A 16838-nucleotide genomic window follows, 5' to 3' on the forward strand; every position below is an offset into this window, starting at 1 on the left:
AGTGAAGAGTGCACTTCATACTTTATGGTTATTTTCATCGAGCAACCTCAAATGAAAATTTATTTGTTTAATCCTTAATGTAATGATAAAAATTTATTTTAACTCTTAAGAAATTAAAACTCAAAATTTGGTCTCTAAAAATTCTTTTTTACATTAATATAATAATAAATCTCAAAATTTATAATTTAAATTTTGACATGAAAAATGTGTGGGAGTGCATTTAATATTTGCACGTAAAAGCAAAACCAAAGCGTGCGAGAAAAGGATTGTTGTTAGAATGAATGGGAATTTTCAACTTTTGAACAAGCACAAATAAATATATAAATAATTGAAATTTTGACCCTTAAATTATGATATTTTTCCGTTTAGGCACTTAAACTATCTTTTATTAGAAATGGTATCTAAACTTTAATTTTAATTCCGTTTTTATTTTTATTCAATCAAATTATGAAGTTTAATATTTTTTTTCTTTCTCTCCTCTCCTCGTAGTTTTTTTCTTTCATCATCATCATCATCATCTTTTTCTTCCTCTTCTTCCTCCTCTCTCTCTTCCGTTAAACACACATACACTCTCTCTCCTCAGTATCTTCTATACTTTCCCTCTCAGTATCCTCGAGAGCAATTGATAAAATGAAGCTTATAGAAGTTCTAACCTTGAGTAAAGGATGTATACAAGTGTTTCCATCTTCTATTGTATAAAAAATTGGTTGGATCCGAAATCAATATTTTGTAAAAGTAAGGTGTTTTCAAGAAATTATCTTAAAAATAGTTATTTCTCTATCGTGTGCAAAACGATTAAGAAATACTCTTCTCAGGATAAATGTCTTTACTCGAATGAAATAATTTGTACTGTACTACGAATTGTTTTAAACCGGAATAAAATTCAGAAACACAGAAGAAAGAATATAATTTTAATGGCACCTTTCGCTCATAACTCAATTCCACATATGTCAATTCTTATTTTTGGTGTCTATATATAGAATACTAAGAGGAACCTACATGACTCTTTGAAAGGACACAACTTTCCTTTAGAAAGATTTATTATGTTTGTTTATATAGAAACACCTCTCTTCAATTACTTTCTTTCTTTCTCTTCCATTATATAAACGTATATATACGATTGATGTAATATTATAAATAATATATATTATATATTATATACAGCATCTTTTACCGTAAAAATCAAAGTTGTTTGAATCGGATCGGATGAAGAATCGTTAAGATACCGATTTGGAGAAGGGCATCGAATCGATTGACTAGGGAACCAATACAGACCTCGACAAAAAGCATCAATGACAAATCTTTCAAAATAATAAATTATATATTATCATTAGAAAATTAATATTTATTAATTAAAATAAATGATTCAACAAATAATACTAAAAATTATTTATTTTAAATTATTATTAAAATTATTTTTTGACATGAATATATATGTAGGAACGGAGGGTACTTGTGCAAAACAAAAATTGTGGCTAAAATAGTACTTGGAACTTTAACCACGGTTTTAACCACGAAACTTAAAAGTGCGCAAAAGATACACTTTGAGATTGCTTACGCAGTTCAACTTCAATCTACATCTGCGAGGTCTTGTCTAGAGCAATGATCGACTATCTTTCTTATAGTACAATCAATGATTTAACTCATAAAACTAGCCTAACACTCACCAATTCAGCGACCTCATCGTTGTATAAAGATCATATCACTTTCCCACTAAGCTTCCTCCTCAAAAGCTTAGCTTTGTGCTCCATCAAACTCTCAATCTTTTGATTACTCTTGTCTTTTTTAACTAAGGCGAAACTTAAGTTGATATAGTACTCAAGTTTTGTTTACATATGAGTTATAATTTGATCACTTTTCTGTAAAGTAAAGCTAAAAATCAGCATAAGATCATAATACTTCTATAAGAGTCTTGATGGAATTTAATGTCTTCGACTATAGCAAGTGACTTGTTTCGCAAGTAGCTCGATTTAATCTGCAAAAAAACCTCTCTTCAAGTCTTCAATTTCAACTCAATCGGGCCTCATGTTTTGGGCTTTATTCGTCCAAATATCTTCAAAAATAAATAATCCAACACTTTTGCTCTAAATTTTATTAACTCTTCAAATAGGTAAGTAGGGTAATGACACAATGCCTAAAAGTTGTGGACACTGTTTCAGCCCTAAATAAACTTTGCTTTCAAATGTGCCAATAATATATATTTTAATAAATTTGTATTCTTTATTAAGTTTATAAAATAAAATAAATTAAAATTTTCTTTGTGCATATATACATTTTAGTCTGTTGTCGGTAGAATCTATCGCCATCGTTGCCATTGACAGACTCGTTATTTCCATCCATGCTTTACCTTCTCATAATCAAACTCATACATTATGGAAGTTGTAAGAAGGCAATTAATGGATTTTTAACCTATAAAGTTAATAAATGCTCTTATCTATGTCTTCCCATTAAGCATAAAGGGTCTAGAGATCAACAGCAAAACCTTCACCGAATTTCAACGTGGAGTTATTGATTTAGTTGTAGTATGAGTTGCAATTGAAAAAAACTATTGAAATTAGAATGTACATGCGTCTCGACGAGTGGTGCACTTGGAAATTCTGAGCATGAAAATTAGATCAGACAAAGTCATTCTCATATGCTCAAACTGTGAACGAAATAAATGAGTGACAACCAATTTAATTGCGAAATGAATTGTGTGCGTTAGATAAGATGTAGGCCATGAAATCAAAACACCTCGATAATTTAATATAAAATTACATTTTACTCCCTTTAAAAAATTATAATTCAACTATAATATTAATAGAAAATAAATATGATTGAATAAATTACAAGTTTAGGATGAAACAACAAATAGAAAAATAATACAAATCCAAATACCTCCAATTTTGCAAATAATTGATGAAACCAAAAGCTACAAATAAATGAATATTACTCACAGTTACAATGTTAAAGAATTATATGATGATGCATGAAGGGATTAACAGCCATGGTGCTCGCGCCAGTCCAGGAATACAAGTGAAGCACCATAATGAGCCAATGCACCCATCACTACCAAGACGTGAAATATTTGATGACTATGGCCGGTTAAGTCGAACCATCCGGGCTTGAACCGTTCCGGGACTCGGCTAACGTAGAACAGGGTCCCTGTCAAGTAGAATATAGCCATCGCAGACTCGTAGGCGAGGGTGATGTTGCGGCGCGGGTTAGACCAGTTGACAATCATGGCGTGGACACCGGGGATGATGCCGAAGAGTCCCATGGAAGAAAAGAGCATGGCTCGGAACGCGCGGAATTTCTTGGTCGATAAGGCCGGTGATAGAAGTGTCACGATGGTGAACAAGCCTAGGACCGTGATCCCACCGAGGTAGATGAAGTGCCATTGTGGATCACACTGGAAAATGTAATAAATCGGTGGGAAAAACGATGTGATGATCATGGTAGTGATCCCGGCATAGTCGAGCCGCAACAACGAGAGGTTCAGATGGTGCGAGTGGCACGAAAAGAGGTGGCAAATGCTACTTGATAGGAGGCAGAACATGGAGCCGGCTAAGAATACGTAGAACGGCCACCGCGTCACCGGCGAAACGTCAGGTTCCGAAGCCGTTATTTGCTTTAAATCGACGAGATTCGTCGTTGTTCCCTGGAATTCTTCTAAATCAGCTCCATGGCATAACCAAAACTAAACTTATACCAACACCAACAGTGATCAATGTAATTATCTATGAATAAATGCCATACTCACCAGCAAGGGATCTTGAGAAACATTGCTGTCGCCACTAATAGGAAAAGAACTGCATCAATTAAGTAGCATAAATACGTATATAGATACATACATAGATACATACATACATATATGCATACATTCATTCATATAAACCAGCTCTTGTTTTAGTTCATAATAAGTAATCTCAGATTAATAACTAACAAATTAAGAAAAAAGTAGTGATTAATTATTAGCAATTACTGAAAAGGATTATAAAATTCGTTAAATTTAAGTACTAAAACCTGTAAACGAACCTGGTTAAGAAGGCAACGAGATCCGATACTTGTGGGACTTCAATCAAATTCGCCATTGTTAATCCCAAAAATAGAACAAACCCAAGTAAATGCCTACACAGTTCATCACAAAAAACCAAAACCAAATTAGAAAAAAAGGAAAACCCAGAAATCAAAAACAAAAACCATTAAAAATAATAAATGAAACTGGGTTTTTGGTTTATCTTCTTCAACATACGTCCAAACATTAAGTGTTTCATTATGCCAACGAAAGATGCTAAAGAGAGCTTCCTTGAGAGGCCAATTAGCTCTATAATAATTCAGAATGAACTCGTTGTCCTTCATGTACTCCGGCAACTCCTTGAAGGTCACCAAACCATACGACGGCGACGATGGTGGCGACTGTACTCTTTTCTTCCCTTTCTCCGCCTCAACAGGTTCAGAAACAAGCTTGGAATCGAGGGTCGGATCCATATTTCTGGGTTTCTTTTTCTTTTTCTTCAAAACAACAACAGGTCGATGATGATGATGATGATGATGATGATGATGATGATGATGATATAGAAGAACAACGCTAATGACGAAAAACACTTAGAGAAGGAGAGATATTTATATTGCAATAGAGAGATTGAATGATGGAATGATGGACGAAAAAGAAAGCAACAAGAGATTTCGTTTTGGCGTTTCGTTGATTGATTGAAAAAGGGTTTATTTTAGGTGTAGTTCGGAGGAAGGCAGATAGCTTAACTACACCAACTGCATACATTTATGGAAGGGAGAGAAAATAATAATGGTTGAAGGTTTATTTATGGTTTTAGTCCCTTTATTTATTCTAAAATTTACAATTATTATACTAAAATTACAATTTAATCCCATTTCATTTATAATGTTATGTGCAACTTGATTGATGATATAGATTTTCATTATAAAGTATTTGTATGGGTTATTTATATTATCAATTTTTTGGTGTAACGAAAATTCGAATTCCTAAAAATAGGCTAATAAATTATAATTTGGGATTTTCGATGTTATTATGTTAACAACAATATTATTATAAAAAATAAAATAAAAATAAAGAGAGATAAAATTATGTCAAATTAAAATAAATGGATTAATTAGATCACACAAAAACTTACACACCGTCCATGGATTATTTAAATTATAAATTATAAAAATATTATTTTTTAAGATTAATATTTGATACATTATTAATAAAAATTATTTATTTTTAAAACAAAATTTAAACTCCATTTTTAAGATTTTTTTTATTATTATACTATTCTTTGAACTCATAAAATCTTGTCAAATAATTTTCTATTTATTTATTATGACCAAGGGCAACATGAGGGGCGTAGGGGCCTCCCGGCAACAAATGGGAAATTATTCTTTTAAACCTTTTAAAATTGCAAAATTTTAAATTGTTTAACGGTCATTTTAGCCCCCTCTAAGATTTAAAAATCGCCATTTTTTGTTTTTGTTTTTTGTTTCTCAAAGCTTCGGCCATATTGTGGGTGAAAGAAGTGTGAGGTGTATTTTATTTGCATGTAAAAGCAAAAGCAAAGTGTGTGGATATTAGAAAAAAAAAACCAATGTGAAGGGAAAACAGTTGCTGGTAGGTAATCATAAATATTGCATTAATGGTGACGTTTTTCCATTTGGGAATAATAAATGATTGTTGGCTTTGATCTTTACACCAAAGCCAAACAATTAAGAATTTTACCTGATGGAATAAGGTACAAACAGATGTTCAAGCCATATGTACCTATTCCTCGGTTATTCTTGATCTGTGCTGAAAAAATTCAAGAGATTGTTGAAGAATTAAAACAAAAGGCATGTGCAGAATCTCATTCAGAGTTTCTTCAGAAATGCAATCATCCGTTATGGCAAAACTCTTGAGTTTTTTATCAAATTGCCTTTCAAGAAGAATGAAGATATCAATCCTACAAAAGCCAGTCATGTAGGAATGAATCCAGAACATCAAAAACTTGCTGAACAAGAATGTCAACAGTTGCAGCAAGAAGACTTGATTGAAGCATCAGATTCTCAATGGGCATGTGAAGCATTTTATGTTAACAAGAGATCTGAGCAAACACGAGGGAAATTAAGATTGGTAATAAACTACCAACCTCTTAATGATTTCCTTCAGGATGACAAGTTTCCTCTACCGAATAAAAACTATCTGTTTTCAAGTCTAGCGAAAGCCCAAATCTTCTCCAAATTTGATCTAAAAGCAGGTTTTTGGCAACTTGGAATAAGCCCAGAAGACAGGCCCAAAACAGGGTTCTGTATTCCAAATAAGCATTTTCAATGGAAAGTCATGCCGTTTGGTTTGAAAACTGCCCCATCACTATTCCAAAAGGCGATGATAAAGATTTTGATTCCCTCTTATCTGCTTTGTCCTTATGTAAATTATTGTTGTCCTTTTACTTAGACTACTGAGTCACTGCCTTTTAGTCATGTCTAATAATAAGTCTATGTAAAAACAGGTGTAAAAGCAGATTCCTTCTTATCTGCATAGGAATGATCTTTCCCTATATAAGGATGAAAGTCTCTCAGTTGTGAGGCAGAATGGTTTGAAAAAAAAATACGAGTGTGTTTATAAATCATGTCTCTCTAAATCTCTTATCCTCTCTTCCTGACTGAAAATGGTCTATCTATGTAAGAAAGTCTCTCATGAGTTTAAAATTATGCTCTGTGCTTGCCATTATCATATGGATCCTGCACATCAGAAATTAAACTTGGGAAAAAGATACTATTAAAATCTGGTGAGTTTGAAGAAGTAGTCCAGTTTAAAGGTATTAACAGCTAAAAGGCAGTGCCTGTTGAATGGCCGTGAGGAAAGGCCTGTATTTTGGCATAGCATACCTGCTGTTATGATCCTTTAACCTGCGATATCCCGTCTTCATACTCATCAGCCCCCTATTGGTATCAGAGCCAAAAAGAGCCTGTATTTCTGTACAGAATACAGTAACTCTTAGACTTTCTTTCATTAGAAAACCCAGTTTTAGAAAGGAAGAGATATTTTCAATCATGAGTTCAAGTTCCAGACTATCTACTTCTAAAGCACCAGTTTCCTTACCTAGTTTTCCTTTACGATCACACTCTGCAAAAAAGATTTCATCTTTATATGAAATAGAGTATTTCACTGAAGAATAAAAGGTCCAAGCTACGGACCTGCCTCTTGTAAATCCTTATTCTACTTATCAAAGACCCTCTTTTTCTCCTCTTAGAAGTATTAAAGCTCTTATTACTACTAGTAGGAAAAATGTTAAAGAATATGTACAGTCATCTAAATTCGATAAGCATTTTATCTATGGCGGCCAGGAAGAGCAATTTGTGACTTTGGAAATCCCCTCCAACTTTCCACAGGACTGGATCCAACATGGATATTCACATATCCACTTTGGAGCAGTCAGACTTGCGTTAAACTACCACGGAACTTCAGGGAAACCTGTAGTTTCCAGAATTGCTTTGCTAGATTCCAGGTATAAGAGATACCAGGATGCTTGCATTGGAACTGTTGAAGCCACATTAAGTTTAGGAATGGCTATGGTAACCTTGTTTCCAAATTTTACGATGTCTCTCCAAGATCCCAATCTTCTGGATACCCTTAAAGTTCAGATCCAGATAATTGGCGCAGAAATGGTCGAATCTGCTGTTACAGCCACTCTACACTACCAAATAGTGTATAGAGTTCAGGACCATGCTTTCAAATTGACAAACCAATGATCAAAAGATTCCCTCCTTATTTCAGTGAATACAAGGGAGGAACCCCACTGTGTACATGTCCCAAAGCAAATCCCTAAACAGGAGCTTTTGAAGTTTCTACCAGAAAAGTGGGTGACAAATTATGAACAGATCCATCAACATGATCAGCCAATCAGATCCACTAAAAGCCAGATAATTACTAAGGCAGATGGCACTAGTGAGATCAGGTTTGATCATAGTCATCTAAAGTAGTTACCAGCTCCTCCGATTTTCTCCACACAAATGATGCTACAACCGGTACCTTTTGAAGCACCAGATCCAGGTCCAGAAACACCGCTTATACAAAGCTTTCAGCCCAATGGAAAGCCTTTGTATCTTTTTAAAGATCCCACAGGACATTGTCCCTGGGATATTAATTGTTCCTGTCAAGGATGTCAAAATGATGCTTTTGAAGATCTTGATGAAGAAATCAGACGATCCCGTAGGAAGAAAAACAAGAAAAAATCAACTCAGACAGAGTTTTACGAGAGACTGTGGTTGAGCCATAAAGATTTCACTGGATGAAGATTCTGAATCGCTGGATTCAATTGCCTGAATTGCACATATCGATCGTTCATTTGGCTCATCATCAATGGAGAATAGAGACTCAATGTCATCATTTTCTGCAATCTTGATTCCTGCTTGTTGCTGGATCTGCTGGATCATCTTTGCATTCTTCTTGTTGTTTGGACATGATTTTGCATAATGACCTTTTTTGTTGCAGATGTAACATCGAGTGGATTTTGTTCCTTTGGAGAATTTCTTCTTTTTTCTGAGATATCTCCATTTGTACTTCTTTCTAGAAGGTTTTGGAACAAATTGCTTCAACTTTCGGAAGTGTTTCTTCTTTCTTGTGGGACAATAGCATGATTTATCTTTTCCACATTTAATCTTTAAATGGGAATCATCACAGGCTTTTTCTAACCTTCGATCACCATGAAGATAATCCTTGAAGACCTTTTTCCTGTTACATAAGTCTTCTAGGGCTATAAAAACTTCTTGTTGGATCTGTCCCATAGTTAGATTAAGAACATTTTTATTCTGCCTGTGTAAATTCTGGTTTATTGCCACCTGAAGAGGATCTGGAATAGATGCAATAACAGCTTGTTTTAGGCTTGGATCAGCACCAAGAGCATAGAACAACTTCATCATAGCATATAAATGCTTAGTTAGATCCTTCTTCTGATAAGAACAGCATTTGCGCTTAAAAAACTCTCTTCTTTTTAAAGTTAACTGATCATCAGGATCTCCAATGAAGAAACTGTGGATAATTCTGATTGCCTGAGAAAAGTCTGTTAAAACAAGAAACTGTAACTGATCACCTTGAGAAACGGAATTCCACCAGTCTTTTAACATTCCTGTGAATCTTGAAACAAATTCTATCAGGATGTTATAATGGCTCTCTTATGTTGATTTTCTGGTGTCAAGCCATGAGTGGAATTCTTGTAATCTTTCTGGCCATCTGGTTATAGGAATGTCATCAAGAGTGAAAACCATCTTTCCCGTAGAAACATGGGGTGTTGTTTGCATTTGATGGTTCCTCTGTCATTTCTTCTTCTGAGGCTTCTTCTACTTTTATACCAGAGGATGTGGCCATAATTTCTAGGGGAGAATCTGAGACTTCTTCAGAAAAGTCATGATTTTCTGATGTCTCTGAATCTTCTGAGACAGATTCTGTTTCTGATGAATTTGCTGGAGTGTTTGAAGGTATTTCAGGCTCATGAAGGACAGATATTTTAGGAAGAACTTCTCTACTATAATCCCTTAAGAACGTTGTTAAAGGATTTGAGGGTTGAGATTGTTCTTCTTGTTGCATCATCAAAGATTTTGATATCTGTCTAGGTGGAGATGAAGATGGTGAGGAGTATGGGCTTTCCTGTTCATCTTCTTGTTTTTCTACTGGTCTTTTTCCCAGAGCTTTTTCTTTCTTTTTCTTTTCTTCTGTTGCCTTTTGCTTCTCTTCCTCCTTTTGAGCTTTGATTTGGGCATACAAATCATGAATAGTAGGCTTCTTGTTAGGTTCTGGTGGAGGAATGTTTAATCGAGTTGTTCCAGAGGGCGTCAGTTTATCTAGTTGCCTGATTGATGGAAATAACTCAATCCCATTTCTTGCCGCCGGTTGTGGTGGTGGTATCTTACCATTTTCTTTCAGGAATCTGATTTGATCTTTCAAGTTTTGTATTTTCTGCCCACCGGAGATGTTGAGGATGAAGAACTTCTTTTTGTTTGAATTTCAGCATCTTTGGGAATGAGGACATATCCATTTCTACAAGAAAATGATAGCCTGTTAGATGAAATTGGAATTTAGAAATTCCATACTTGACTGCTAAAATTTCCTTGAAGGTGGAGTGATAGTGGATTTCAGCATCTGTGAATCTTCCACTTTTGTATCCACAAAGACGTCTTTTTCCATCCTCTTCTTCAAACAGTATTGCACCCCAATATTTGTCACTTGCATCTGTCTGTAAAATTCTTCTTCCTTCAGAAGGAATCTGCAATGGTGGTAAATTGGTGGTTTTCTCTTTTAGTTGCTGGACTGCTTTGGTTTGTTTTGGACCCCATGGTGGTGGATCTTTTTTCAGCATTTTTCTCAGAGGATTTATCAATTTTGCAATCTTGGAGACAAAGTCTCTGAGATAATTAACAATCCCTAAGAATTGCTGGACTTGTTTCTGAGAGAGGTTACTGTCTGGGAATCTTTTCAATTCTTCTGCAATGTGTGGAAGTGGTTGATACTTTCCATTCTTGATAGTCATACCAAGAAACTCAATGTCTTTCTTATTTGTCTGCATCTTTCTTGCAGAGAGCATAATTCCCTTTTTCTTCAATGATTCTTGTAAACTTTTCAAGAAGCATTACATGGCTTTCTTCATCTGGACTGTAAAGCAGAATATCATCAATATAAATCAGAGCCTGGTCCATGATGGGCTTGAAAATCTTTATCATCGCCTTTTGGAATAGTGATGGGGCAGTTTTCAAACCAAACGGCATGACTTTCCATTGAAAATGCTTATTTGGAATACAGAACCCTGTTTTGGGCCTGTCTTCTGGGCTTATTCCAAGTTGCCAAAAACCTGCTTTTAGATCAAATTTGGAGAAGATTTTGGCTTTCGCTAGACTTGAAAACAGATAGTTTTTAAGTGAGAATTTTTCATCTTTTGAACATTAAATAAATATTTTTTTTCCTTTGATCCGTGTGCCCTTTCAGCATTAATTTGATTTGTGTAGTAACTTTTTAGGATTTATTGATATCAGAATTTCTTATACTAAATAAAGGATTAAAATGTAAATTTAGTGAATATCGAAATTCGATATTGTATTTTGAGAATATGATTAAATTTGACCTACAATTTTTATATGATTAATTTTTGTCATTAATTTTGATTTTTAATTAAATTTTACTATTTAATATTGATTTTAATTATTCGATAACAAAATTAAAAAGTCTCGGTAGATTGGATTTAATCAAGAGACGTGAATTGACACTTCAATTTTTTTCTAAGGTTGAAAGGGTAGAAAACAACTGATTTATAAAGGTTCAACGTCAATTGTCAAGGACTAAGAAATGTATAATTTTTACAACTCCCGGTTTTTTAAGACTAAGATAGAAATCTCTCTGACAATCTTTTACGATGATTAAGATAGAACCATTCTGACTTTCAAGGATCAACTGGTAACCTCTAACTTTTAAGGTTCAATTAGGAGCATGTACTTTTTACAGAGGTGAATTTAAGTAAGAAATATCTCTCTATAGGATATGTATCTCTTGCTTCTTAGAGTGATTTTGAAGTATATTTATACTACGGAATTTATTTATAACCATTTAGACTCGTTAAGGATGAAATCGTTGAACATACAAAAACTGTATTTTATAGCAACGTAGAAAAACTACTCGTTAAGTAGGGGGATTAAGCCCTTACCCCTCTAAATAAGCATGTGATTATTGACTTGAGGGAGGATCGATACTATACCCTAGAGGTATCGATCTTATGCTCAGAAACCGGTTGAAAAATGCTTAAAAAAACACTTAAATAAAATTTGAAATTATAGAAGTATATTAAGTAACAAAATATGCTTTAATGTCCTTAAATTGTATAAATTATATGTAGAACGAACTATCAAAATATACAACACTCCATGCTAGAATTTTTGAGGACCTTAGTGTACTAGTTTCAAATCTCACTACGTAGGTATTTCAAGTTTTTTTTTTTTTGGATTTAAATGATTTTTTATAGATTTTGAATAAAAATATTAAAAAAAATAATTTTATAATAATATTTCTTATTTTTTTTAAATAAATATTTTTAATTAAGTTATTGTTGGATTAACCCATAACATCAGTCCAATCAATAATTTAATAATAATATAGATTAATGTAAAAAATTATCAAATAGTTTTTGAAAAATAAACAATACTTATTATATGGAATCATGACTGCTATTTAGTAAATAAAACTCAAATTGTTATCAAAAAATCAATTAAACACTTGCAATCTTTTTGTACCCAATTGAGCCTCTAAACTAACAAAACTAGCAAATAGACTCTTTGACTAACGCTGATCGTTACAGCGCTAATATGATCATTAATGATGTTAATGTGGCGCTCCATGTCACCAACAGTTGCTGACATGGTACTGCCACGTCAGTAGAAAATAAAAAAATATTTTTAAAAAATAAAAAATTTAAAGAAATATTTATTTTTTATCGAAATGAACTTGGACTTCATTTCAAAGCTTAATTTCTTTTAAAAATTTAATTTTTTAAAAAATTATAAATTTGTAAAACGTTATTAAAATTTATAAAAATATTAAATAAAGTTCAAAAAATAAAAATAAAAATGATTTAAAAGCTAAGTCCGTAATAAATCTAGACATATGGTTGTCCAAATTCAATGTGAACCTGGACAACATTATGTTCACATTCATTCAAGATGATTTTTCTAAATTATATCAATTTTAAATATATTAAAAATTATTTTTATTTAAAAAAATTGATATGTGTATCAATGTTTTAATTCTATTGGTACCTTTTAGGATGTATAAAAAATAAAATAAATAAATAATTTTAATTTTAATTTTATTAATCATATGTGTAAAGTTTTTTTTAACGTATGAATATATCCAATTATTTAAAAATGTTAGACTATAAAATAATTGATACATCTTTTAGGATACACATGTAATAAAATAATTGATACACTTTTTTAATTGGATTATCCATACATTAAAAAGAAATTTAAAGGTACGATTAATGAAATTAAAATATTTTTTTATTTATTTTATAAAATGTTTTTTTATTTTTTATACATACTAAAAGGTACCAATAAAATTAAAACATCAATACACATATCAATTTTTTAAAGAAAATTAATTTTCAATATTTTTTAAACTTTATATAATTTTAAAAAATCATCTTAAATGAATTTGGCCAAATTGACATTTTGAACTTAACTTTTAAATGGTTTTTAATTTTTTAATTTTTTTAAAATTTTTTTAATATTTTTTTATAAATTTTAATAATGTTTTATGAATTTATAAAAATATTTTCAAGAATAATTTTTTAAAAGCTTTGAAATGAATGAACCTAAACAATGGTTTTCTAGGTTCGTTTCAATAAAAAATTAAACATTCCTTTTAATTTTGAATTTTTATCTTTTTATTTTTTTTTTATTTTTTGCTGACATGGCATTGCCATGTTAGCACTATTAATGACCACATTAGTATTGTAACGGTCAATGTTAGTCAAATGGCTTATTTAGTCTTCTTTTTCTTTTTTTAATTCAGGGTCTCAATTGGATGCAAAAAGATCACAAGGACTTAATTAATTTTTTCGAAAACGTTCAAGGACCTTTTAAAACATTAATCCTAAATAAAAAGGCATGGCACCTTTCTTGGGGTTCAAATGACACCTCATGTCTTAATTGAAAGGAATACCTTTTAAGTAATTGTAGACGTAATCTTTAGAATTTTTATATAGCAAACATATAATTATACATATATTAGATTACGATACTGATTATGTGGATAAATATATATAAAATTTATTTTTTTAAAAAATTAAAATTAAATGTGGCTTTAATTGAATTGAAAAAAAAATTAAGGGAATGAAAATTTTGAAATCATAGATACCAATAATTCATCTCTAACCCATAAATAAGAGACAAAGACAATGTGCTTCAGCGCAATTGAACCCACGTCCTCTTACCTTGACAACAATGCTTATACCAATCAAGCCAAGACTCAATCGACACATATATTTTTCTAAATTACGTGAAAAAGGTGAAAATATTTCAACCTATGAAACTAAAATTTATCATTAATAGTATATCACTTAAAAGAAGGAAAGTTTTTGTGCTCTTTTATTTTGTTAACTTAAGTGTTTTAAAAACTTATTGAAAAGGAATAAAACAATTTCTTATATTTGTGTGTGAAAATAAGAATTTATAGCAATTCAGAATTTTATGCATCTTCTTTAGAAGGAAAAATATCCTTCCTAAATATGCAAAGCTATACTTATAAACTAATTTCTTGCTTTGACTCGTAAAAAAAACTTGCCACTTTCCTTGCGGAACTTATACATATATATAGATTATAAAGGAAGTGGTTTACGATAATGTAAAATTAAAGTAGTTTTATTGTGATAATAGTGAAATTATGAATTTGGCAAATGATAGCATGGCGTTTTTATATCTCTTTTTTGTTGGTTCACGACGTATGTGATTTATGCAATTATCAGTGTTCGTATTGTTCATATTTATAGAGAAACTAATCAAACAGTTAATAGAACTGCTAAGTTGATTATGCGCATGGTTACATGGTTGATACCTATTTGAAGAATTTATTCTTGCAGGGTGAAATCAAAAAATTATTTTAAGGGTAGAAATGTATAAAGAATTAAGGGGTCAAAATATAATTTTATTACTATACTAATGATTTTTTAAAAGTTAAAAGTCTATATAGAAAATTTTCTATTTCCGGGTGGGGCACATGGCCCTGCCTGCCCCTTCTCTTCTCCTACGTTCATAGGTTGGTGTTAGTGCAGTTGCTTTACATCAATTATATTGATAAATTCAACTATTATATTCTATTGTCAGCGTTAGATTCACACTCATGTAACTTCATCCCTCCCATACATTATGTAAAAAACTAGGTAACTGTTTTTTATTATGCCTAATCGTTTTAGAAAGGCTAAATGCTCAAATTAGGATTTAACATTTTAAGGGTTGTTCGTATAAGGATTAAACTTTTCAAAATGGTTAAATAAGGGCCAAACTTTTTTTAAAAGTGCTCAAATAAGAGCTTTTCAAATGTCGTATACCAGGTTTTAAGTTATGTTTTTTTTCTTTTCTTTTCTAGTAATATCTAATTTATCAATCATATATTATATTCTAAACATGTCAGTATTCACCTAATTTTCACTACAAACTGGGATAAAGTGTGTGAAAAACCTTCATTTAAGCACTTTTATAAAGGTCTGGTCTTTATAAGATCATTTTGAAAAGCATTTAGCCTTTTAGGAAGGAAAATAGATAGTATCATTTTGATTTTTTACATATATTGGTTGAACAATCTCATTATAGGGTCTGATCATATCTGCTCTTTTCTGACGCAATGTTTAGAACTACTCATAGCCCCACCCCTACCCATAAATAGAAAGATAATACGCTTCAACACACTCGAACCCACGTCCTCCTACATTGACAACAATATTCATACAAATCCAACTAAAACCCAATCAACAATATTCGAATGTATTATTTGAATCTACTATACTACGACCCATTATCTACCTTTTTTATTTTAATTTTTTAATTAACCCAATTGTAATTTTAACAAAATCATATTCGAATATAATAATTATAAAACGAATTCAATTTTCAAAACAATTTGAGGATTTGGGTTTTATAAAATTTTGTAGATATTTCACCAATAGCCATCCATACATAATTTATGCATTCATGATAAGTTTTGTATATTTTATTCTATCATAATCATTTTAAAACATTTATGTTGAAAATGTTTGATTAAGTTACTATTATGAATTAATCAAACATAAACTCAATTAAAAAATAATCAAGAAAGAACTTTGGTCAATGCAAAAGACAAAAATTAAGAATGAAATTATTGTTTTAATCCTTCCACTTTGCTTAAAATCGAGAATCAATCTTTATATTCTGATTTATCATGATTTGATACATCTACTTTTATAATGCCATTAATCATTTCAAATAATCAACACCTTTAAATATTCTTATTAAAATACTACCATTGATTTTGGGTCAAAACCATAATTTAACCTTAAAATTTCTCATATTTTTTTCTTAAGCAAATAATAAACATGTTAATCTAAAAAATTAAGGAATTAAAAAAGCAAGACTTTTTTTTTCGAAATAAAAAAGAAAGACTTAAAATTAAGAAATTGAAGTTTAGGCAAAAGATGGCTTGGTTTAACCCGCAAGAAAGAGGTTTCCCTGTTTTAAAGTTTTAACTTCCAAGTTTTATTGAGTATGGAGTTTGCTTAATTTAATTTTACGTTAAATTTGGTCAATTTGTTGGTTGATTTATTTGCTTGATTAAAAGGGTTTTCATTTTATTTTCATATTCGAAACATCTTAAAATTATGACTTTCATTCTAACTTAGTCCTCAAATTTTAGAGCATTCTAATTACATCCTTAAACTATCAATGTCATATCAATAATGTCCTTCTATTGCTAAAATGTTATAAAACATAATTTTTAAGAAAAATGAATATTGTAAAAATCTTGATTTTTAAATTTTCAAAGATTTTAAAGAAACTATCGTTCACTCTCTCTCTCTCTTTTTGTTTTTACTTTATTTTTAGTTTTTAATGTTAAAAATTATCCCACAATATTTTACTCTTTTTTAAATTTTCATTTTAAATATGTCATGTTCGATTTTACGTGTCGTTTTATGGTTAAGTTAATGGTTCCAATAATGAAAGGACTTGATTGATATAATATTGATAGTTTAGGGATGCAATTAGAACATTTTAAGGTTTAGGGACTGATTTAAAATGAAGGTCATCTAGTACAATTAACTCTATTTGAATTATTATTTAAGATTTCTTAATTTACT

General features: G+C 31.2%; 2 protein-coding genes across 3 annotated transcripts; both read right to left on the reverse strand.

Moving 5' to 3' along the window:
* Positions 1 to 2796: 2796 nt before the first annotated feature.
* LOC121225231 (heptahelical transmembrane protein 1) lies at positions 2797 to 4727 on the reverse strand. 2 transcript variants are annotated; one of them, XM_041109448.1, is made up of 4 exons: positions 4235 to 4727; positions 4018 to 4110; positions 3743 to 3776; positions 2797 to 3640 (listed from the first exon to the last, which is right to left on the reverse strand). In XM_041109448.1, the coding sequence occupies exons 1-4, from the start codon at positions 4468 to 4470 to the stop codon at positions 2978 to 2980; spliced, it is 1026 nt and encodes a 341-aa protein (XP_040965382.1). In that variant the 5' UTR covers positions 4471 to 4727; the 3' UTR covers positions 2797 to 2977. The 2 variants fall into 2 exon arrangements, with proteins under 2 accessions (XP_040965382.1, XP_040965381.1); XM_041109447.1 differs by having other exon boundaries at positions 3743 to 3791.
* Positions 4728 to 9223: 4496 nt separating this feature from the next.
* Positions 9224 to 10535, reverse strand: LOC121225006 (uncharacterized). The gene is made up of 2 exons (XM_041108664.1): positions 9883 to 10535; positions 9224 to 9821 (listed from the first exon to the last, which is right to left on the reverse strand). The coding sequence occupies exons 1-2, from the start codon at positions 10533 to 10535 to the stop codon at positions 9224 to 9226; spliced, it is 1251 nt and encodes a 416-aa protein (XP_040964598.1).
* Positions 10536 to 16838: the final 6303 nt, after the last annotated feature.

The sequence above is a fragment of the Gossypium hirsutum genome, chromosome D13 (assembly GCF_007990345.1).
Source record: "Gossypium hirsutum isolate 1008001.06 chromosome D13, Gossypium_hirsutum_v2.1, whole genome shotgun sequence".
NCBI classification, from domain to species: domain Eukaryota; kingdom Viridiplantae; phylum Streptophyta; class Magnoliopsida; order Malvales; family Malvaceae; genus Gossypium; species Gossypium hirsutum.

What these genes read in the sequence shown, in the direction of transcription:
- LOC121225231 (XM_041109447.1), bottom strand. Translation starts at nt 4,470, where the DNA reads ATGGATCCGACCCTCGATTCCAAGCTTGTTTCTGAACCTGTTGAGGCG. An exon ending in GAAACACTTAATGTTTGGAC is followed by an intron (nt 4,111 to 4,234) that starts GTATGTTGAAGA and finishes TGAACTGTGTAG; the next exon opens with GCATTTACTTGGGTTTGTTC. An exon ending in TTTCTCAAGATCCCTTGCTG is followed by an intron (nt 3,641 to 3,742) that starts GTGAGTATGGCA and finishes GAAGAATTCCAG; the next exon opens with GGAACAACGACGAATCTCGT.
- LOC121225006 (XM_041108664.1), bottom strand. Translation starts at nt 10,535, where the DNA reads ATGCAGACAAATAAGAAAGACATTGAGTTTCTTGGTATGACTATCAAG. An exon ending in CAGATTCCTGAAAGAAAATG is followed by an intron (nt 9,822 to 9,882) that starts GTAAGATACCAC and finishes TCCATCAATCAG; the next exon opens with GCAACTAGATAAACTGACGC.